The 25466-nt window shown below is 28.4% G+C and overlaps 1 protein-coding gene and 1 pseudogene across 1 annotated transcript; one reads left to right on the top strand and one right to left on the bottom strand.

Annotated features, from left to right (window-relative positions):
* Positions 1-13847, top strand: part of LOC142322699 (uncharacterized) — a 72788-nt pseudogene extending 58941 nt beyond the window's left edge.
* Positions 13848-16689: 2842 nt separating this feature from the next.
* On the bottom strand, positions 16690-25141 carry LOC142322923 (uncharacterized). The gene is made up of 4 exons (XM_075362009.1): positions 25005-25141; positions 21215-21467; positions 17717-17831; positions 16690-16988 (listed from the first exon to the last, which is right to left on the bottom strand). The coding sequence occupies exons 1-4, from the start codon at positions 25102-25104 to the stop codon at positions 16851-16853; spliced, it is 606 nt and encodes a 201-aa protein (XP_075218124.1). The 5' UTR covers positions 25105-25141; the 3' UTR covers positions 16690-16850.
* Positions 25142-25466: the final 325 nt, after the last annotated feature.

Below are 25466 nucleotides of genomic sequence, written 5' to 3'. Positions count from 1 at the left end.
ATATTGTAAAAACTTACACAGAATATGGAAAGTAATATCAATAAAAATCAATTAATAGGATTAGATACTAAAAATAATAGTTTTAAAACCAGTAGACAGAGTACATCATTCTTTGTGAATCATACCACTCTGCATGAGCTGACATTAATTAAATTTATTAATTTAGTTTAATCTGATTCACTTACTTTAAATATTAATTTTATAACTGCAAAATTAGTTCACAATATTAACTTGTAATTATTTTATTTTACAGTTGGAAAAACAGCTTCTGTTACTGAAACATTTTTAGATAATAAATCTGTTGAACTTTTTAGTAGACGCTTTCCACCAAATGAAATTCTAGCTGGCCTTCACTATTTTGCAGAAAAAATTGATGCAAATGATTATAATGTAAAGAAACTGGGTCGTAAACCAAAACCAGCATTTAATTGGGGGCAAGTTAGTAAAGAATTTCAAATCATTTGTAGTCTGTATAAACATGTGTATGATTGAAGATGCAAATTTTTTAGAAGCAATTATATGTTTTTTGAGTGATAAAATACATTCCTATAACTTCTATGTCTGTTTTATTTACTTCTGTATTTCACTGATTTTGATAACAGAATGTTTATTTGTTCTAAATCCACTTTGAAAGATATGAGGTGTATTAAAGGCTACTGAATATATTTCTATTGTAGGGACTTATGTTTTATCTATAGAACCTAATTTTCTTAAAGTACTTCATTCATAAGATGATGTACTGCTCTCAATGTTGTAGCCTTATCTGGAAACGGTTCCTACCAGCCTCTTTTGACATTGGACATAATATCTTAAATCATTTTAAAATTTTTACATTTTATCAGAGAGGATTTCAGTTTAGGGAATAAGAAAAGGTCTGTTGGAATGAGTCAGGTAAGTAGGTTGGCTGAAGAAGTCAGCTGTCTAAGTTCCGGTCAAAACAACAGACCAGAAACTCTTTTTTACATGAGCAGTATGTGAACTGATTCATTACCATGACAAAGGACCTAGGATTTTCTCTGCACCTCTGGACTGAGACTTTTTCCTTTGCATCATCTTCCCTTAGATGTTGAAATGTTTTTAGATTATACCAGAAATTCACGATTTATCCCTGAGGTAAAAACATAATATGCAGAATACCATCCACGTAAAAAAACCATAAACATGGCTTTTCAGAACTGACCTAGCCTGTTGTACATTTTTGGTCTTAAAGAATTCTTTCTTACCTATTCTGAAAAATTACTCGTTTGTGCATTGAATTCATAAATCAGCGTTTCATAATCTGTTAAAATTATTTTTATAAAGTTTTCATACTTGTTAACATGATGAAAAAATGTTTTAAATGATGAAGTGAAGTAGTTTTTTTCTGTCTGGTGAGTTGTTGGACAAATTTTACAGATATCTGATTTTATAATATTTTTTTTTAATCATAATATCATGGCATAAGATTATGCAATATTTTGAATTTTACTGTTATTTTTCAAATTATCACATGATTATTAGAATGCACAGTTTCATGAACTCATCCAACATAAGTGTTATCGCAAAATATTAAGGGCTGTCACAAATTTGGATCATCATACGTTCACTGATGACTATCTTTTAATTCATACTTTAATAGATTACAATCCTTTAATACATATAACTCATGAATTGATAATAATTAAGTGTTTCCATTATATCATGTATAAATGTTTTCCTAAGTTGTAACAAAGTCTTATGCTGATATTCACTCCTGAATATCACAAAATGTTTTATAAACGCTTACTGTATATTTTTCAATAGCAAAAAAAAAATATTCAAAGTGAAAACAGCATCACCAGTCTCTGAAGTTGATTCAAAAGTGCAACTGAAAATTTTAAGAAGTAAATTTTGGAAACGTTTTATTTATTAAATTTTGGTCAGATTTTAAATATTATCATGGGCAAATTTGTAAGAAATATTCTAAAAATTTACAATTTCTTGTAACAAACTCCAAATGTCAATTTTTTCATTTAATGTTTGTTGAGTGTGCTGACTAAATATAAATGTATGTCAAATATTACATCTAAATTAGCAACAATATCTAGTGAAGAAGACTCTTACTAATAATACTTAAGACTATAGTGAGCTCCTTTTTCTACTGTATATAAATCACTTCCTTACACTTTTTTGGATTCAGCTGTAAGTCTTTTCTTTATTATAACATCCTGTTGATATATCCTGATGTAGTTGAATCAAGCTACAGTCGGTCTGACTGTTAAATAAATAAATAATAGTCTAAGTATAATTTAATCTCAAATACAATTTAGACACTTAATAAATTTTTATGTCATCCACAAACATCATACTGCTACAATGACCTTGACAGTCCAGGAAGCATTAATGAACAATGTATAAACAGTAGAGGGCCAAGAGAGGATAGGCTACTATACTATCATGTGAAATATTATTCAGTATTTTTAAGAGTTTTTAGTTCTGGTAAAGGTTTAGTGTTGATAAATGTAGAAAACAAATCTGTTAATCTCTAAATCTGTTAATTAGCTTTAAAAAGTAAATAAAAAAGTTATCATATACAGTATTTATTTAAAAAATAATGTATTATTTATTTTTTAAATATTTTATTTCAGGTTGATTTTCATGGATTTGCTTGCTGTTTAATTAATGTTTGCGATATGCTGTCAGAAGTTGTTAAACAGGAACCAAGATTAATGCATATTAATTCACCTGTTTATGTTATGGGCAAGTAGCAAGAATATATTTAAAAATATAATATATACATGTGAACTTAAAAATAATGAATATGGGTTTAATGTAGGATTTTGATACTTTAAACTGAAAATTAATGATTTGTCAGTTCCTTTATTATTATCAATGTCCTTGTCAGTAACACTGTCACCATTATTACTAATCTATTTCATTTAGTTAAAAACTCTCATACAGAGGAAATTAAAATTTGAATCAAAATTTTTATTAATCATTTACATTAACTAGAGTTGGAAACTATGTTATGAAGTTCTATTATTTTCAATTTTATCAAATTAGTATAGTTAGCTCACCTAGCTCTCCAAACCTGAAAGGAATGCATAATTTCATTGTTTTTTACGATAAATGATTAATTAAACATAAAGCAAGACCTTGTTTAACATAGTGGTTACATATTAACTGGAATAATGTTAATTAAATTGCAAATCTTTTTAGTGTACATTGGTATTTTCAGTTAGTATATTAAGCAAATTGCTTAATACAAAATAAAAAAAAATATGAAATAAGATTTTTACTCAGAGGTTATACCTGTGAGAGATACAACAACTATCTTGTAAATAGTAGAGAGAGTGGTGGTGTTGCTATTTTCATGTGGAATGAGGTGCCTCCTACAAGGCTACAACTAGCTACCCTCATTCCTGCTGTTGCTGTAAAAATCTCAGTCCCCTTTAAATTGCATATCTGCAATTTGTATCTCTCACCAAACTCTGAGTTCAATGCTCTAGAAATATCATGCAAATCTCATCGCTGTCGTTAATAGTAAGAGACTTCAACGCCCACTGTATTTCCTCGGGCTCATCTTTCTGCTCCTCTCAAAGAAATATGATAAACAGAGTGAGGCAAGACTTGGATGTGTCATACACATTCATGTCCTCATGGTCTGGTACACTGTCAAACATCGACCTCTCCTTATGCTCATCAAACTTACTCTCCTCATCTTAATTGGTCTGCTTGTGACAACTTTCATGGCAGTGACCACAAGCCAATTATTGTAGCTTTTGGTGTCGACTGGAAGGTGAATAAAAGGCCACGGAGATGGATTGTTGAAAAGGTATGATGGGAAGGCTTTATGGTTACCATAAAGCCTTCCCATCACAGTATGATGATGGTGCAGACGCCCTTAATGAACTTACCTCTTTTACGTCTTTTATACTTGAGAATGCTAATAGATATATCTCACAAACATCGGGAAACCCAAGACATCCTTTCGTTCTTTGGTGGGATAATGATTGCCAAAACTCTATTAGCAATCAATGACAGGCACTGTGCAAATTTAACCGCAGGCCTACAAATGAACATATAGATTTGTACCGTAAGGCTAGAGTGATATCTCGTCGAGTATTCTTGGACGCTAGGAGGAAGTCATGGAAAAAATACTTACGGTATTACTCACCATCTCACGCACTACTCCCACGTCTGCTGTGAGGAAAAAATCTGTACAATCGTGGATCACCAAAAAATCCATTCTCAGATTCATTCATGAAGGAGAACTCCTTGCAGCAGCTTCTGCAGTGCAAATAACTTGGCAGATTGCTTCCGTTCAGTGTCCCTCACCTCATCACAGTAATGAATTTCAGAGGTACAAATTACAGATGGAAGTACTATCATTAAACGTTGTTGATTCGGTCGATGAATAAATGCTCCATTTTCATTCAACGAGTTGTCAGACGCACTTAAAAACTCACATGACACTTTCCTTGGACCTGACAACATTCGTCTCGGTATGCTCTCAGACCTTCCTAATTTGGCACTACAACACCTATTGTGAATTTATAATAGTTTATTCTCCTCACTTTCCCTTCGATCTGATCAGAAGCCATTGTCGTACCAATACTTACACCTGGTAAAGACAAAGCAAGCCCCTCAAGCTACCGCCCTATCTCTTTGACAAGCGTTTTATGTAAAGTGATGTTGAGAATGGTGAAGAGAGACATGGCTTTCTATGTCTAGAACAATGCGGTTTCCGTCAAGGACATTCTTCCATTGACTATTTAGAGTCACTGGAAGCAGCTATTCAAAATGCTTTCCTACTTCACCAGCGCTTCATCGCTATCTTCTTTGATATCAAGAATGCGTACGACATGGCATGGCGATGTGGTATATTTTACTACACCTTTAAATAACAGTGAGTCAAGGGCTGTATGCTTGCATTTATCAGGGGTTTCTTAAATGACCAAACTTTCCGTGTTAGTGTTGGAAATTCTTTATTGGGTAGCATCATCTTGGAAAATGGAGTGCCTCAAGGAAGTCTATTAAGTGCCACCTTGTTTCCTATAGCCATCAACACTATTTCTGAATGTGTACAACCATTCATGTTCATGTTCATTATTTGTTAATGATTTCTATATACATATTACGTCCCGTTCTACAGCTGCAGCAGAGAGACTACTACAGAATACAATATCTCGCCTGAAGCTTGGTCCAACGTTACCGACTTCACATTTTCACCTGAGAAAACAAAACGTGTAGTAGTCTTTTCTCACTTGCAGGACCCTCTTATAACACAAATCTCTCTGAATGAAGAGCTAATTGCTATCTCTCGTGATAATAAGCTTTTAGGTTTTTTTTTTTGACAGCCGTCCTACATGGGTCAATTGCATCAAACAACTAAAAACAAAATGTTCCAAACTGCTAGATATGCTGTGAGATGTTAGCAACACCAATTGGGGAGCCAAAAGGTCATATATGTTGCGATTATATTATTCCTTAGTTCGTTCCTGTTTAGGTTATAGTTGTATTGTGTACTCTTCAGCGTGTAATACCGTACTAGTGCGATGAACTATCACTTGAGATAGACATGACCAACTTCTAGAATCTTAACTTTGTCCATCTAAAAGGCAACCAAATCACCTGGCTTTTACCGCAGTTTAAAACAGTCTCTCTGAGCAAAGTGGCATGGTGACTGGACAACTACAGTAGATAACAAACTCACAACACATTAAAGATTCTGTGTTGCCATGGGACTCCTCATGCAGAAAAATTCGTCGTGAGAAAGTTGTCCTCTGTCGCTTGCGGTTAGGCATTCCAGAGACACACACAAGTACCTCATATCAGCAGGACACACACCACCATGCATACAATGCAACTGCCCTTGACTGTGCGCCACATACTTGTGGATTGCATATGTTAAGCAGCCTTGCGTCGTTATGTTTTTTAGTCTTTCCATTATCCAAGAAGGGGCCCATTAGACCCCTTTTGGACTTTATTAAATTCTATTTATTTCTAGTTAAATTTTACTTTTTTTAGTTCTATGCTTATTTTTAATTCTAGTTTTACAACTGTGATATTAATTTTAAATATGTTTTAAGAGAAATTTTAGTTGTGATATTATTGTAAATTTTTGTTTAATTTTTTAGATTGTAAGCTAGTTCTAGTTTTTGCTGTTTTTTGTTCTATAACATTTTATTTCGAGCGATGATAATGCCAAAGCATTTTTCATACACAAAAAAAAGGTAGAATCTGTACTTCATTCAGTTTAAAATTATCCTGCCTGTCTTTCAAATTATTAAAAATGATTAATATTCATTTTAAAGTGACTCTTTGTGGTGGTAGCATGTGCCTCTAGATGGTTCTGATTCAGATCACAATTAGGCTTGGGATTTTTATATTCTACAAAATTCATGTTTCATTATTAACATAATTGGATGATTAAGTTGTTAACTAAAATAAATAAACTAATTATAATTAAATAAACAGAATAACATGGAAATTTTACTAAACAAAATTTTTATTAATGCATAATAAATATAAACAAAAAATTTTTTTTATCTTCTTTAGTGAATACACAGGAAGCAATGTTGTTATTGGTACCAGTTCTAAAATATTTGTAATTTAAGAACATGTCATTCATTTCATAAAATAGAGTCGATCATGTACTTACCTACAGCTTATCTTATTGGTATGTACATTACCAAAACAAGTAAATTGTAGATACAGGCCAAAATCATAACATTAGGACAATGTTATATTAAAAATATAATAAATCTGAAAAAAATAATATACTTTACATAAATGGTGAACGAGTTAAGCTGATGTTAGGTTATGTGTATAAGCAAAAAAAAAATAACTTAATTTCATTGATTAATTTATTACATTGAAAGAGTATTTAATTTATCATTAATTTGATTATCTCTTTTGTTATTTTAATATAGGTGATCTTCATGGTAATTTTCCTGACCTTGTTTGCTTTGAATCACTATTATGGAGATTTGGTCCTCATCTTTCACCATGTAATCTTCTCTTTTTGGGTGACTATGTTGACAGAGGAATACATGGTGTAGAAGTAATTTCATATTTATTTTCGTATAAATTATTAAATACAAAGAAGCTTAATTTGGTTAGAGGAAATCATGAAATTAGAGAAGTTCAAAAAATGTTCTCATTTTTAGCGTAAGTTTTAATTAGTTAGTTTTTTTTTTTAAATTTGTTTCTAACTCGAAATTCTTGATGAATTTTTTTCATCTTTAGAAAACCTGCTTTACTTGAAAAACAACCATGGTAACTCAAAAAAATTACTGAGGGGAATTTTACCTCCAAGTACAATTGTAAGTGTAAGTGTATCATTTTATCACTTACATTGCAAGTGATAAAATGATTACCTCTATAACTTGAAAAACCATGTCTAGTATGACATAAATAAATACATAATGTATGATTGTTTTGTTTAAAACCACGTCTAAGTTAAAAACCAAGTCATGTTAAAGTCGAGTTAAAAACCATAATATTACCTCTATTATTTGAATATCACCTCATTATATCAAAGTTCTTGCTGTGGAGCCCGGCTAATTTGAATCGCTGGTAAAATTGCTACTCTTGTACAAGCATAATATAACTTGTCGATTTCTGCTGACAACTGTCAGAATTTACCTTGTATCAAGAAGTTTTCTCATTTACATTTCTTTATCTTGGAATAATTTTTAACCTCTGTAGGTCAAAAGGTCTGAAAACTAACCTTTATTCTCAAGGTAATTTCTTGTTCGCTAGGAGCATCAGTAAATGCATTGATTTCTCCTTTTATTTGACGATTCTCTTATGTCTAATTACTGAGTTGCCACCAGGAAAAGTCCTTGACTCAGCTGACAGGTAGTCCTCCTGCTAGATACCAGGGATGCACTGCCTGTTCAGATCCTGGCATTCTCAGCATGAAGAAACTAGCAGTGTCATATCAACATTCACAGACAGACTGATAATGGGTAGGAAGTAATCAAGGATAATGAAAGAGGATAGAAAGAATAATCTACTTCATTTGGGTATATTGTTGTAGTTAATCACTTTTTTCATTGCACCTTTTTGATAACTAATGTACAATGGTATGTCACTTTCTCTTAAAATTGAATAATATATATACAGCATTTTACCAGAAATTGATGAATTTTCTAAGTTTGTCAATTAGAAAGTTAACAAACTTAGTAAACCTTAATGTACAGGGATTTTGTTCCAAAATCATGTATTTTTTCTGCCAATCCTTTTTGACTCCTTTATTTTAGTGGGATGAATTAGGGCAACAACCTAAAAAAAAGTTTCCAAATTTTTTTTTACAAATTTCAATATTTATACATGCTAGTGTTGTACCTAGTAAAGTTAAATTACGTATTGGATTAGGAATTGTAGAGAAACAGTATCATCTTCAAAAAGAAATCTACAGTTCATCTAAGCATTATTTGTTTTCCTATAAATGCCAAAAAATTACATCCTTAGAACTCAAGAGTCCACGTCAAATTGTACCTCTAGTAATATATGTATATTTATTTTAAAAATAAAAATATACACGCCCTAGAAAAAACATATTTTTATTTAAAAGTTTTTACTGAATCATGTATTTTGACACCATGTTAGTTAATTTTGTTGTTTCCATGTCTGTATGGTATTTGTAAAGTTTTATGTTCTTTTGTATCAATTTACAGCTCTTCTGAAAATTAAAATGTTTACCTACTGTAGAGGATAGTTTACCTGTAATAGAGGATTTTGGTGCTTTTGGGATAAAATATTATTTTAATATTTTCCAAACTAAAAACAGATAACTTAATCTGTTTTCAGTAGTAAATAAATATATTTACTAAAATTTTCCTTAAGGAACAAAAATACTCTTTATATTCAGGTATGAGCATGTTAATGTTTACGAAAACAGAAGCGGTTGTAGATTTCTTAATGAAAATCATTCAGTAACATGTATCTACTAAGAGACATAATATAACAAATCAAATAATGTAATAATTTTCAAATGATTATATATATATATATATATATATATACACATGCATAAATTTCAGATTATTATTGATTTTATTTTTGCAGGGAATGTCAGAAAAAATTTGGTAAAGATTTAGGTTATAATGTCTGGAACAATGTTAATAGAGTTTTTGATAATTTACCACTGGCTGCTGTAATTGATAATAAGGTATTATTAATATTGATTTCAATATCAATACATAGAATATTATTTGAAGGTAAAGTATTATTATTCACCAAGGTGAACTAAGGTAAGGTGAGAATACTAAACAGGTATTTTTGTTTGAATTTAAATATAAATTTTGAATATGTACTGGAAACTTAGTCAAAGAAATATAGAATCCTTTAATCTATTCAGACAAGAACTTTTTCAGATGTTGAGTCTTTTAACCAACATTTCGTGACTATCTATTTTATTGGTTAAAATTGCAACCAATAAATAAGTGTAGATTTAAAATTAAAAAAATAGTGTTTCTTGAGTAGGTCTGGACGACTAATAGTAATATATTAAAATAGTAATAGTAAAATATTAATAAATAGTATTTTTTTAGGCAAAGGTGGTAGCTTTTGTGGCATTCATCTAAAATAATCTGGGTTTGAATACCTGTATTATTTTATATATATTATAAAATAAATAATTTATTTTGTAGTAATGTACCTATTACATTAAGAGCAACATAACTAAATTCTACTCATTGTTTTATTGAGAATGTACAGTAATAGTTCTTGCAAGACACTGCATAATAATGTAAATCTTATTTTTAAATAATCATCAATTCAATAGTGAACATTATGAAAAAATAAAATGGCTAAAATAATTTTAAGAATTTAGTTTTTAAGTTTTATTAAATTTTTAAATTAAGACTGTTCAATGTAATTCCACTTAATTATTTTACAGATATTTTGTTGTCATGGTGGTATACCTCCACCATGGTTATGTCCAACTATAGAGTCCATTAATAATATACCAGTACCATTACATAGTCCAGAAGAACAGAGTTCACTTGCTTGGGAAATAATGTGGAATGATCCAATCAGGTAGAATAATCATATTGTAGTTGATTTTTTTTTTATGTGGGTGTTCCAAGGAATCCTAGAACAAGAAAACTTTCCCAGGCCAGGTCATCTCCCATACCCACCGGGTTGGGTCTAGTGGTTAACGTATCTTCCCAAATCAGCTGATTTGGAAGTCGAGAGTTACAGCGTTCAAATCCTAGTAAAGCCAGATATTTTTACATGGATTTGAATACTAGATCGTGGATACCGGTGTTCTTTGGTGGTTGGGTTTCAATTAACCACACATCTCAGGAATGGTCGAACTGAGAATGTACAAGACTACACTTCATTTACACTCATACATATCATCCTCATTCATCCTCTGAAGAATTAGCTAAACGGTAGTTACCGGAGGCTAAACAGGAAGAAGAAAGAAAGGTCATCTCCCATACACCTACCTCTACCTATCAATCTCTTCTTAAAAATAAAATTTTCTTTAGGATCTTCCTTTCAGAATCAACATTTGTTATTATCTTAATCTTCAGCAGGTATATCTTCAGAAGATTGTCTGTTATAGAATGTATTGTTTTGAAAATTACCCTACATCCTCTCTGACTGCAAAAACAATTTCAATTTATCCTTCTAATCTCACACATTTCCTAATACGTAATTCAAGTTTCTTATCATTTTCTGCACCCTGCTTAATCTTGCAAACTTCTGCATAAAACATTCCATATCAGAAATGGTTTATATATATATATATATACACCTATTTCATATGCAATCAAATCACACTTCAGAGATAATAAGCACAAAATGAAATAATCTGGTATTCCAAAATAAATATTACATACATATTTTATTTTAATATTTGTTTGATAATATTTTAATTATAAATATTTTAATTATATAATTTCATATTATTTATTAATAATATATATTATTAATGAATCATTTTAGAGCAAATGAGATTAATGAAAAAGTAACCTTGGAGTTACTAGCAAACGAGGGATTTGCAGTAAATACAAAACGGGGTACTGCTCATATGTTTGATATATCTGCATTACAAAAATTTCTGTCTGTTAATGAATTGACACATGTAATTAGAGCTCATGAAGCTCAGTTTGCTGGTTTTCAGGTATTTAATTTATTTTATGTTACTATACCATATTTCTATTGATTTGCATAGTGATTATTACTGTTTCTGTAGTCTTTCAATGACATGTAAAATGTAAAACTTTTTTGTAAAAGAATTTATCTCTTGTTATACTTTTGTTTTCTTTTTGTTATATTTTTTTGGTGTTTAGAGTATTCATTTTAAGATTTAACGTGATCAATTAATAAATGGTAGCGGATTAATTGGAGCAAAACAATGATTACTTAATGTTAAAAGAAGTAGTAGGTCCTTCCTGGTTCTGGTTGTATTTACTTTAGCTAAATAATTAATATTGAACATATACTTCAACAAATAATAAGTAAAAGTATTTATAACAAATAATGAAGTCTGTGCCAACCAACACAAATTAAACATAGTTATGTTAAGTTTGTACCTCAGGCTAAACAAGATTCCCAGTTGTAAAATGGGAACTCATGATCATACCTCACCTCATCCTGAGATCACTAAGGCCTAAGGCATATATATATATATATATATATATATATATATATATACTTATATTAATTAGATCATAGGTATTTTTTTGTTTAATTTGTGTTGGCCAACTTAAAAAAATAGTGTTGTAAATACTTTTTTACTTTAGTTAATAAATAAAAATATAATTATGAAGTAGGTTTTTATTTTTATTTTTTTCAACAACAAGAATTAGACACTCTCACAAATGAGAATGTACAACAGTCTATTCTTATGGAACGAAAGTCTAAAGAGTCATGATTATTGTGTCAGTTTTATACGCATTTGATGAGACTAGGGACAAATGGATATGGGGAGATGTCAAGCACAGAATAATATTAAGCTACCTCTAATATTAAGCTGGACTATAACTATTTACAACTGCATGACAGGGCAGTGATAGACCTCAGCAAGAAAACTTTTATGTCACTTTGTTTATGAGTTTGTTTTACCCGGTTACGTTATACATAGGGATTATGTACAACATAAATCCCTATATGTTATCCCTATACAGGGATTTATACAATATAAATCCCTGTATACATACAGGGATTTATATTGTATACATATTGTTGTACGATTTATTAATAATAATTTATTATTGAATAATATAAATATTTAGCAATTAGGGATACTACAATCCCTAATTTGTGATGGCCGAATACAGGAAACGAATCACTCAATACAGAAATTGTGAACAGACGATTTTCTCTAATTGCCTCATCCATTCGCTCAACGAGCTCATCAGTTGACACTCGCTTCCTTCCCTGACCGCCTGCATCATGAACATATCTGTACGCTTTAAAGTTCTTTCACCATTGTCGCACTTTGCTGTCACTCACTGTACACATTACTTATTTGTCTATGAATTTCAGCTGCATTACACCCCTCAGCCTGAATTGAATTATCGCACGCATTTCACACTTGGTGGAAGATGCTATTGTTGTAGACATGTTTACATGCTCAGAACTAAATAAAGTGTGACGTGATTAAAGGCCATACTAGACGCTGCGCAACACATATGCGCAAAGATTCATCCAATTTTTGCACGGGTTGGATATTGCGACTGATCGGATCTTGAAAAAAATAATCCTCGTATCATAACAGAAATGCTATTGTTATTCAGTAGAATAAAGCTATTGTTATTCAGTAGAATAAATATGAATAAATATGAAATTGTATTATAGCAGAAGAACTATTTTTATTCAGTAAAATAACACTTAAATAGTGTAACATAAACAAGATGGTATTGCTAATTATAAAAAAGTGTAACATAAACAAGATGGTATTGCTAATTTAAAAAAAATCTTCCAAACCTTCTTCAGGTTCAGGTCATCATGGCTGATTGGCAATCAAACCATTTCTATGATATTATCAAACCAAATATTGATCGGAAGATCAATATTAGAAGAGATTTACTAATTTACTTACAAATAAATAGCCGATATATTTATCAAAGGACAAGGATACTTGCCCTTTCAAGTTGCTGAATTTATGTGTCTATTACATATAATTTATGCAAAAATATTATTAGTTTATCATAAGAATATAAACCTACAGTAATGTCATAAATTAAGAAACCTACAGTAATGTCATAAATTAAGAAAAGAAATGGCCTGAAATAGATAAGAATATAAACCTACAGTAATGTCATAAATTAAGAAACCTACAGTAATGTCACTACAGTAATGTCATAAATTAAGAAAAGAAATAGCCTGAAATAGAAGTGGTGCAAAAATATTTTTGACTGCCCATTGAAATTTTTTCAAAAGTATTATTGCAGTTCCTTAACCTTATTCCAAGAAAACAGCTGTAGGCTCAGTATCATAAATTAAGGAGGAATACCCTACTATTAGAAATGTAGGAACTTGTATAAATTAGGAAATGGAAATGACCAAATTATTTTTCCAGCTTCTGTTCCAGCCCCAATACACCACTGCATATTAACTGTAAAATTTAGCTTTAGTAAACATTTAACTGTTCTTCCTGCTGTTTAAATTAGCTGCCTCTTTAATATCCTTAAAATTCACACCATCAAAAATATAAAACATTCAAATATTTATAATTTTGTGTTCTGTTTATTTTTAAATTTATATAAATGTATTCTTATCAATAGATTCATCAAAGTGGTAAGCTTTTTACAATATTTTCATCTTCTCATTACTGTGGTGGTAATAATGAAGCAGCCTGTATTCTCGTTTTTAATAAGGAGCTTCGAGTTTTTAGAATTGATTCAAATTCATCAAATTAACTCATCATTTACACAACTGCATTATTTTTTTGGTTATTGTTACTCAGTTATTACTCAGTTACTCAGATATGCATTTGTAACATTATTATATTTGTAACATTATTTTTGATTGTATTGTTTACAAATTTTTGTATTGTTTTATACACAAACTTTATACACAATAAAAAAGGTCAATTAAAGGGTATTAAAAAATTTATTAAACAATTTTGGTGAATATATATTTGAATATTGGTGAATATATATATATAATGCTGAATATATATATTTTAACATTTGGTGAATATATATTTGAATATTGAATATTGGTGAATATATATTTGAATATATATAATGCTGAATATATATTTTAACATTTATGATTAAAAACATATAGCTGAAAAAGTACTGGATTTAGGAATGAATTAAACAGTCTGGTGGTGAACCGTAAAATCAAATACCTTTAATTAAAAAAGCTTTTAATTAAAGGTATTTGATTTTAAAAGCTTAGCTTAAAAGTATATTTAAGAAGTACATGCTTCTGCATTCATCCATCTGCATTCGGCTGTACATGCAAACAAACCTCATATCCAGAGATATTGATGTATTTCAGTACTCAGTTATTACTCAGATATGCATTTGTAACATTATTATATTTGTAAAACATTATTTATATTTGTAAAACATTATATTTGTAAAACATTATTTTTGATTGTTGTTTACAAATTTTTGTATTGTTTTATACACAAACTTTATACACAATAAAAAAGGTCAATTAAAGGGTTAAAAAATTTATTAAACAATTTTGTTGAAATAGAAGTGGTGCAAAAATATTTTTGACTGCCCATTGAAATTTTTTCAAAAGTATTATTGCAGTTCCTTAACCTTATTCCAAGAAAACAGCTGTAGGCTCAGTATCATAAATTAAGGAGGAATACCCTACTATTAGTAGGAACTTGTATAAATTAGGAAATGGAAATGACCAAATTATTTTTCCAGCTTCTGTTCCAGCCCCAATACACCACTGCATATTTGTAAAATTTAGCTTAGTAAACATTTAACTGTTCTTCCTGCTGTTTAAATTAGCTGCCTCTTTAATATCCTTAAAATTCACACCATCAAAAATATAAAACATTCAAATATTTATAATTTTGTGTTCTGTTTATTTTTAAATTTATATAAATGTATTCTTATCAATAGATTCATCAAAATGGTAAGCTTTTTACAATATTTTCATCTTCTCATTACTGTGGTGGTAATAATGAAGCAGCCTGTATTCTCGTTTTTAGATTCAAATTCATCAAATTAACTCATCATTTACACAACTGCATTATTTTTTTGGTTATTGTTACTCAGTTATTACTCAGTTACTCAGATATGCATTTGTAACATTATTATATTTGTAACATTATTTTTGATTGTATAGTTTGTGTATAAAACAATACAAAAATTTGTAAACAATACAAACTTTATACACAATAAAAAAGGTCAATTAAAGGGTATTAAAAAATTTATTAAACAATTTTGGTGAATATATATTTGAATATTGGTGAATATATAATTGAATATATATAATGCTGAATATATATTTTAACATTTATGATTAAAAACATATAGCTGAAAAAGTACTGGATTTAGGAATGAATTAAACAGTCTGGTGGTGTGAACCGTAAAATCAAATACCTTTAATTAAAAAAGCTTTTAATTAAAGGTATTTGATTTTGTATTTATATTTGTAAAACATTATATTTGTAAAACATTATTTTTTTGATTGTATTTACAAATTTTTGTATTGTTTTATACACAAACTTTATACACAATAAAAAAGGTCAATTAAAGGGTTAAAAAATATATAATGTTGGTGAATATATATTTGAATATATATATAATGCTGAATATATATTTTAACAGTCTGGTGGTGAACCGTAAAAACCGTACCGTAAAATCAAATAAACACCTTTAATTAAAAAAGCTTAACATTTATGATAGCTGAAAAGTACTGGATTTAGGAATGAATTAAACAGTCTCAGTCTGAAAAAGTACTGGATTTAGGAATGAGGAATGAATTAAACAGTCTGGTGGTGGGTGAACCGAAAAAAATCAAATAAACACCTTTAATTAAAAAAGCTTTTAAAAGCTTAACCATCTGCTGTACATGCAAACCTCATGTAATATCCAGAGATGTATTTCAGGCTTGATCAGTACTTTTTGATCAGTACTTTAAAAAGTACTTTCAGTACTTTATTGATGAAAAGTACTTTATTTGATTTATTGAGCTAGGGGGATTCATTCATATTCATTTCATTCAAACTCTGTAATTTAAAAACATCTTAAACTATACTTCATCTTTATTTTACATTATTTAAAAGATTTATAATACATTAAAAGATTTATAATAAATCATCTTTATTTTACATTATTTAAAAGATTTATAATACATTAAAAGATTTATAATAAAATTTTACTTTCTTTCCCACCCACACCATTTTTAATTTTCTTTCTTTCTTTCCCACCCATACCATTTTTATTTTTAAATTCATTAAATTCACCCACCATTTTACTTACAAACATTTGTAATTTTACTTACAAAATTACATTTGTAATTTTGTTTGTAATCATATTACAAAATAATTACAAAGAATAATCAAAGTTACAATTTTGTTTGTAATCATATTACAAAATAATTACAAAGAATAATCAAAGTTACAAAATAATTTAACAAAGAATAATTAAATCATAGTCTAATTTAACAAAGAATTAAATCATAGTCAAACATTACATGTTTGACATGTAATGTAAAACAGTTTTTATTTGTTTTATTTATTATTTAAAAGAAAAGTATATAGTCTCTCTATAAAATAAAAATAGAAATAAATAAAATAGAAATAAAAATAGAAATTGAAAAGTATAGTCTCTCTATAAAATAAAAAGAAATTGAAAAGTATAGTCTCTCTATAAAATAAAAATAGAAATTAAATTTCTATTTTTATTTTAAAGTAGAAAATAAAAATTGCTTCCATGTTAAAACTAAAATAATCCATACTCAATTTGTTCTCCAACTGAAAGTTTAGAAACAAACTTGATGTCATCTGCCATACTTCTGCAACGTAGTGCTAAACCTTGTAAAACACCTTCTTCATCAGGTGGATCATAGTAATATATTAGCTGTAACAAAGTTTTAATACTTTACTTTTTTATATAATATTTTTTAATACATTTATTAGTATTATATAATATTAGTAATTTAATACTTTTAACATTTAACATTTTTTTAAAATGTTGTAACCTATATCATTAATTACATAACTATTAATTATTTTTTTACTTTGTGTTCAGAGTTAAATGAAATTGAAGCAGCGAGAAAATATTGAGAAAAATATATAAAGCAGCGAGAGAAAAATATAAGCAGTGAGAAAATATTGAGAAAAATATATACAAATAGTATATATACAAATATTATATATTGTAAATATTAATATATATATATATACAAATATAGTATTAAGTAAAATTAATAAGATAATACAAGATAATACAATTTCAGTGGGAAAGAAGGAAAGAATTTCATTATATCAATTATATCAAGCCAGATCATAGTGCAGATCATACAAGTTAGTGTAATTGTATGTAAATGTAATTGTATGTAAATGTAAAATTGTATCTTAAATGGTTTAAAATATGGTTTAAAATCTGTACGACCGATTTTATTTTATTTCATTTCAGTATTTTATTTCATTTCAGTATAAAATAAAATGTTGGGACCGATTTTATTTTATTTTATTTTAAATAAGTAAAATGTTCAAAAATAAAAAAAAAAAATATTGTACTTTTATTTTAAATATATTATTTCTATATATTATAGATGGTAAACCATCATGGTGATAAATACTTACTCTTAGAAATTCATTATAATCTAACCATCCATCCATATCTTTGTCTCCACTGTCAAACGTTATTCTACGTTGGTCTTCTGTACTATCATCACCAAAACTTTCCAACAGGGAACAACTGGGGAAATAATGTGTTTAATTAATGTCATAAAATGAAATATGTATCGCATGTTTTGTTTTTTGGACAGTTTATTCTTGTGGACAATTAAAAATTAATAATAATAATAAAAATAATGGTGATAATGTAATAATATAATAATAATATTACACGTCAATAACAACAAATCAATTAATACACAATTAATACATAGTACATGGTATAATACATACCAATGAGAAGAACAGAATTCAGACCCACAAAAGAAACCACTGGTCTTCTTAACCCTTTTTAACCACTAGTCTTGTATTAACAGTTTAAAGTGAAAGAAATAATGCAATAACTTCATAAATTATAGTTTTACTGTAATTCACCAATAGTATTTCTTGTTTACTGGAATTACTTGTGGCATCATCTTACTCGTATTGAGCTGGATTCAAGACTCTCCTCACTGGAGTGATGACTCAGTCTCACACCTGTGACTCTCCTCGCTGGACCGTCATTGTAATGTCTTGCAGGACTAGTTCGCAGAACTCCACTGAACCCACATGACTCGCAGCTGTAACATCTCGCAGACTAGTTCTAATAGAACTCTGCTAAACCCACACAACTCGCAGAAAAGACCCAACTCAAGACCCAACTCATAGCGTGAGAACAGTCGACCAAGGTTTTTGTTAATTGTGTGACAACAGGTGTTAATTGTGTGACAGCAGGCAGTATAACAAAAGACAATAGTAAAACAGACCTATTCTTTACGTTCAGGGTTCTCCTTACGTTCCTTTCTTGATTCCTCAAATTATTATATTTTCTACTACTTTCATAATAATTGGTAGGAGTCTATTACTCAGGCCCACTATAGTGGTCTTGTTACAATTCACACACAACATCTAGCTTTAATGTTTATGGAATCATTTCATTTGGGATAAAATTTGTGAAGATTATGATAAAAATAAATAAAAAATAAAAGAAAAAACTGTTTCACATCAATATTTGCTCCTACTATGACCACTACTAGAAATTCCTCATATCTAGACTACCCTACATTTTTTTCTTTTCCTGTTTAGCCTATGGTAACTACCGTTTACATAATACTTCAGAGGATGATATGTATGAGTGTAAATGAAGTGTAGTCTTGTACATTCTCAGTTCGACCATTCCTGAGATGTGTGGTTAATTGAAAAACCCAATCACCAAAGAACACCGGTATCCACGATCTAGTATTCAAATCCGTGTAAAAATAACTGGCTATACTAGGACTTGAACGCTGGAACTCTCGCCTTCCAATTCATCAGCTGGTCCAGCAAATCAGCTGATTTGGGAAGACCCTACTTAGAATAACTAGATCATGTACCAGTGTAATGTTAATGTACCAAAATTTATTTATGTGAATAAGAAAAAAAGCACTTATTGGTTATAAGGGACCCCTACTGAAATCCAATTGTTTTTTGCATTTTACTTGTTCTAGTAAATTTGCTTCATTTATCTATTAGTTTGAGGCATTATTACATGAAATCTACTGGCCACCTAAATAGGTAAAATATATATAATTTGTATATTTAATATTAATTAGACGAGGTTAGCAAACAAAGCAAGCCTAGGTTATATTGATATAAGTGCACGATTCATCATTACACGGAATCAACATAATCTAATCAAACATAACCTTTGCTCGCTAACCTCGTCTGATTAACGTTAAAAATAAAAATTATATACAATAAATTATACATAATAAGTTTTATCGTGTTGAGTTGCGTACAAAGGTTATATATAATTATTATCTTATATTTCTAAATTCATATCATAAATAATAAACTAATAGATAAATAATGCAAATTTGCTAGGACAAGTAAAACGCAAAAAAATGGATTTCAGTAGGGGGCCCGTATAACCGATAAGTACCCAAAAAAATGTGTATTGTGCATATACAATCAAGGGAGATATCTTCTTGCTCAAGATTCTGACCGATTAGAATTATCCTGTCAACCATCAAAATAACAAATGAATCAATAAAAATAGTAGTACATATTAACATAATTAGGAGGTCCTACAAACAAGTAAATAATGTTTTGTTGTAAATTTAAAATAAACTACAAAATATTAAAACAGAATTTTCTTTATGTTACCGTTAAAACACTTATATTATGATGTCAATAATCTATTATTACATTCCTTCAGTTGATGTTTTTTGACATCACCACTTTCTTTTAGTAAACTGATTAAGGGCATTAGGCCCAAATAAACTTTATATAACAGGTGAATTCTTCCCAGACATACCTTTTATGCAGCACCTGAATTGTTACAGGCAGGCATGATTATAAAACAAAAGAAAAAAAATTATGCTATTTAACAGCAGACATTTTTTTTCAGAATGGAGTCAATTAAGCGATTCACACTAAGCCACAAAATTTCTTTTGTTTCACTAGGCATGAAGCAAATGATTAAGGGACTTTATGATCCCTGAATATGCTCCCAGTTTCTTTCCTTCTGCTCTTCCATTTACCTGTGTGATCCTACAGTATTGATGATCTAAGTTTCAGTTGTTAAAATAAATAGTTTAGCTAATTGCCCTAACAGCTGAATGTAATTTTTACTTCAGTGCTTTACATACATCTTTATAATATGAATATTTTGAATTATGGTTTTAATTAAGTTTTTATAAAACAACATTCTGATGGAGCAGAAATCTCTAAGTACTAAATATGGATTATAAACAAAACCATTAAGTAATAAAACAATTAGTTTTGTGAAACATCCATGTTTCATAACCAATCTAATTAAGAAATTCATTGCCCTCTTATATTAGTCTGCTCCCATTTATTTGTCTTGAAACTTAAATATATTTTTTCTTTTTAGGAGACTGAAATTCAAGAATTTGATATTTATACATCCTCATTTGATTTCTTGCTTCATTTATTTTTAGTCATATGAGAGGATAATTAAAAATCATCTTTAAAATTATGAACATACAAACTTACTGTATTGAACATGATCCACCATTTTCTCATATTTTAATTCTTGACCTCATTGGAGAAGTCATTTAATTCCTCAATTAGCCCTTCAATTTTCTGTATTTAAAAAAACTGGATCACACTTAGAATTTTATACTTTGTGAGATTTTCTATTTTCAAACATTTTAAATGCTTGATAAAATAGTAATAATAATATTTTTACAGTCACAAAACACTTGTGTGATTTATGTGTAAGTGCTATGAACACATGTTCATTACATTCTTGATAGTTTTTTTGACTTAATGATAAAAGTTGATAACAAATCAATATGAGATTGGAGCAAACACTGAAGTAGTTTTCAATATTTATGTACATTTTATTTTTAATGTCTATCATTTTATTTTAAGCTAAACTAATCAAATCTAAAAAAGTATAAATATATTAATGTTAATTACAATGATTGAAAATTGATGAGGCCATTTTGATTTGTATCAAAAAGATGAAATACTCCTTGAAGATTAGTCATAGTCATCTCATTCCAGCCTGGGTAAGATTCTAATTGTTGATGTACAGCGAATTTATAATTATGTTCCCTTAAAAGTTTACTTTGTCTTCTTTCGGCAAGAAGACGTGTAAAAAATGAGTGACAAAGATTATCATATTGTGTTGTTGCTTCTCTATCTTCATCTTCTTTGTCCAAAGGTTCACCTTGAAAACATTTTACTTTTTTTATGAATTTTACAACTTAATTATAGTTTTATATTTTTTAAATTCAGATTTAATTATATTTTTTTCTTCCTGCACAATGTTCACTTTAAATTATTTATTCCACTTTGAGATGTTCAATTTCAAAAATGAATTTAATATGTGTTCTATTCATCTTTACCTCATACATCCTTCAGGATGAAGAGTTCTAAGTTTAAATTTTATGATTTTAATTTTTAGATTGAAGTATATCTAGCTAGGTTAATTTAATTTGATAAATAAAAAAAAAATTATTATTTTTTGGTTAGTACAATTCTGCCAACTACATGGTGTGAGTGACAGCATCTTTCATTCAGGAGGTTCTGAATTCAAATCTCAGTCAGAATTGGGATTTTTCATATACTACCAACAGTCTACTGCCAATATATATTATTTACTTATACATAATTTTGAACATTACTTGCACTGAACATTGGTGTGTATGAATTTAACAACTTACCCAGCAGTTAAACATCAATTGTAAGCCAGTGTTCCAAATTAGATAGTCATTTATGAAATCTTCATTCACTACTGCATTGTTGGAGGTTGTAGATGTGAAAATATGAGCGAGTATTATGTTTGGTTTTAAACAAAAGAAAGGGAAAAATCCAAATAGAATTTAACCATTTAATGATGATGTTTTATATATATATGATGTACCTAAATTATGCAATGAGTATTAACAGTATTTGCTAATGATTGGTGCAAACATTCAGGCCTTCAATCTGTTTGCCTTAATGTTATAAAGATATTTCTAGAGTAGGAACTATGATAGTTTATAACACATTTTTACAACGTGGTAAATATGTATTATATTTTTTTGTAATTATTTAGAAAGATCACGTGCACTCAAAAGTCAGTAATCTTGGCAATATTTTGTTGTTTTCACCTCCTGATTGTAAATATACTAAAAAAGTGTCACTCTACTGTATTTTTTAAATTAGATGAGATTAGTTTATAAGGTTAGCTTATGTTTGCTGATATCATGCAAAGTTTTGTTTAATTTAATGTTTTTGTAATTAATCGCTTTAATGTTTCAGTATAATCTATCAATAACTGATGTTACAAATTTCATTGAAATTAGTAAATTTAAAAAAATCAGTTAATTATGTATTTGACTCACTGCAAATCAGTTGTTAACAGCTTACTTTCTAAGTCGAAAGTTCTGACGTTCAAATACTAGTACAAGTTAGCTTTTATACAGATTTGAATACTAGTATATTTCGATGGTTTGGGTTCAATTAACCACACATCTAAGGAATGGTCAGTCTGAGTCTGTATAAGACTACATCTCATTTACATACATATCATTCTCATCTCATTGAGTCATAGCAGGTTGCTTAGTGTCCACTAGTTGAACAGATTGCAACTTACACATTAGTAAAATAAATATGTAGTTAGTTAAAAGTTAGGTAACTAATGATTTTTCATATGATATCAACATACCCTCAAACCAAACATAACCTGTCTTTTTCTGTTTAGTCTCCGGAATCACTGTAAGGTATTGCTTCAGAGGATGAATGAGGATGATATATATGAATGTGTAGTCTTGTACAGTCTCAGGTTGATCACTCCTGAGAAATGTGGTTAATTGAAACCCAACCACCAAAGAACACTGGTATCCACGATCTAGTATTCAAATCCATATAAAAGTAAATGCCTTTACCAGGATTTGAACCTTAGAACTCTCGATTTCAAAATCAGCTGATTTGTGATTATGAGTTAACCACTAGCTTGGTGAGTTGGATAACCTTGTCTAATTTATTTAAACTTTTTAAATATTAAAATGTAAATACAAGAGTGTTTATACAAAATTAAAAAAAAAAAATTTTTATAAATCAAAAACTACAATAAGCAACATTTTTTTGTACATTTACAATCAGCATGATGAAAACAATGATATATGCCAAGATTATTGACTTCTGAATGTGCTACTTCTTTGTAAATAATCACCATATTTTTTATTTCATACTAACTAGACCTGTTCTACAGTATCATTTAAAAAATAAATTTATTTAAAATAATAACTTTTATTTTAAACTCACAATAACTTTTTTTTGTTTTTTTTTTTTTTACTGATGAATTAATTTACCACAAAAGCTTGCATGTAGGAATATAAAAATGGAGATTTGTAGCATATAAAAAAAAAAATCACATGCCTGATCGGGATTTGAATCCAGGACTTCTGGATGAAAGGCTGAAACTCACTACACTACAGAGAACAGCATTTACTTAATAACATTAATTAAAGATTCTTTTTAGCAATAGTTAATTTCCTTTTAAGAAACTGAAGTAATAAAATAGTACATGTGAAAAATACAATTTTAAATTACATACTATAATACTTACAACAAATATTATAAAGGAAATAACTTTTTGAAGTTATACTTCTTTTGGTGCGTTAGGAGAAATTGATCAGTGTATTTTCAGCAAGTTACGGAAGTTGTGCACGCCAATGTAATACACCATGAAGATTTGTGCAGGCCCAAGTGGATCAGTTTGCACGTACATGCATGTAGTGTCTAATTCTGTCAGTCGCAATTAAGTAATTAGCATATGTTGTAAACATAACAGATACTGAATCGTAATAAATATATATTTATATACACGGATTTCTTTAGATGGATATTTTTAAACTGTGAATATTGTTGTTCATATTCATAAAACTTTATATTGCAGCATATATTTATTATATTTTTGTGGAAATTGTATATCAAGATTTGAGGTTATATTTATGTAATTATTTTTTATGAGCAAAATTATATTTTTTTAATGACATCAGATAAATTCTTGATTTTGCATAAATAATTTTAAATTTACCAAACAGAACATTTTTGATAAAATACACTATTATAAAATAAAACTATTTGTTATCATATTTTTCATATCATAAGCCCCTGATAATCCTTGTGCCTATTCAGTCATTATCCAAAGAATTAATGGAATTAAATTAATCAGAGTATATTTGATGAACTTTGTTTTATATGACAACAAATACTTCAATAATTTTTAAACTATATAAAATAAATATTATTTAATTTAAGGGTTATTTATTCAAACTTTTATTCATGGTATTTAATGTCTTCTACTGATTGTTTGACTCAGTTCAGATTTGTTTGAATGCGTAAAAAAAGTATTTTTTTATTCATGCCAAAGAAGTATAACTTCCTACGTGCATACATAAGTACACTCGAGCTTTTTTGCAATTTAAGATTGTATTTTTGTTTTCTCCTTCATACTAACGGATAATTTTAATTATCCGTTAGTATGAAGGATAAATTTTAAAAAGATAAATTTTTTATTCCTTTAGATCAGTGAAATGTATGTTTTTTTAATCAATTTGACTTCAGGTAAGTAAATAAATATAACTAAAATATAATATATAAGTATTTTATTGTAGATACACTATTATTAGAACATCACTAAAATAAAAAATAAAGTTACATAACAAATTTATGTTTAAAAGTGAAAAAAAAATTATAGAATTAGACAAATATTTACCTGTTGATGTATAATCTTCTTGACGAACAAAACAAATTGGTTTTTCTTTAATTGGATAATCAAACAATCTTCTTAGTACTCTTGATAGATATACACCCATAATAATATATGATTTGTATGTTATAGTAAAATGACTGTAAAATATATATAAACTGATCGTAAAATTATATAAACAAGAACTGTATGATAGTAAATTATTTGTTAAAGTACTTAATATAAAAGCAATTTATTTTATATTTATTTGTTTATAATTCTTTAAATGATGATAATGTTAAATAATGTCTATAAATCATATGTTTTGTTTTGTTTTTATGTTTTAATTTAAAAGGGAATGCATATTATATTTTCAATAATTTACAATAAAATAAAAAAAATAATAATTTAATAAAATAAACTTATAAATCTACCTTAAAAAATCTGTGCTAAATATACATAATTTTTTTAATTTGCAATTTTTAGAAT

The sequence above is a fragment of the Lycorma delicatula genome, chromosome 4 (genome assembly GCF_047948215.1).
Source record: "Lycorma delicatula isolate Av1 chromosome 4, ASM4794821v1, whole genome shotgun sequence".
In the NCBI taxonomy this organism is placed as follows: Eukaryota; Metazoa; Arthropoda; class Insecta; order Hemiptera; family Fulgoridae; genus Lycorma; species Lycorma delicatula.
This window is presented reverse-complemented; position numbering and strand designations above follow the sequence as displayed.

Bases quoted from the DNA above. Each gene is read 5' to 3' on its own strand.
- LOC142322923 (XM_075362009.1), bottom strand. From the start codon at position 25,104: ATGGGTGTATATCTATCAAGAGTACTAAGAAGATTGTTTGATTATCCA. The intron at 21,468-25,004 runs GTAAATATTTGT...AATGTTTTCAAG, and splicing joins AGAAGATTATACATCAACAG to GTGAACCTTTGGACAAAGAA. The intron at 17,832-21,214 runs GTAATTAACATT...TTATTTCCCCAG, and splicing joins CTCATCAATTTTCAATCATT to TTGTTCCCTGTTGGAAAGTT.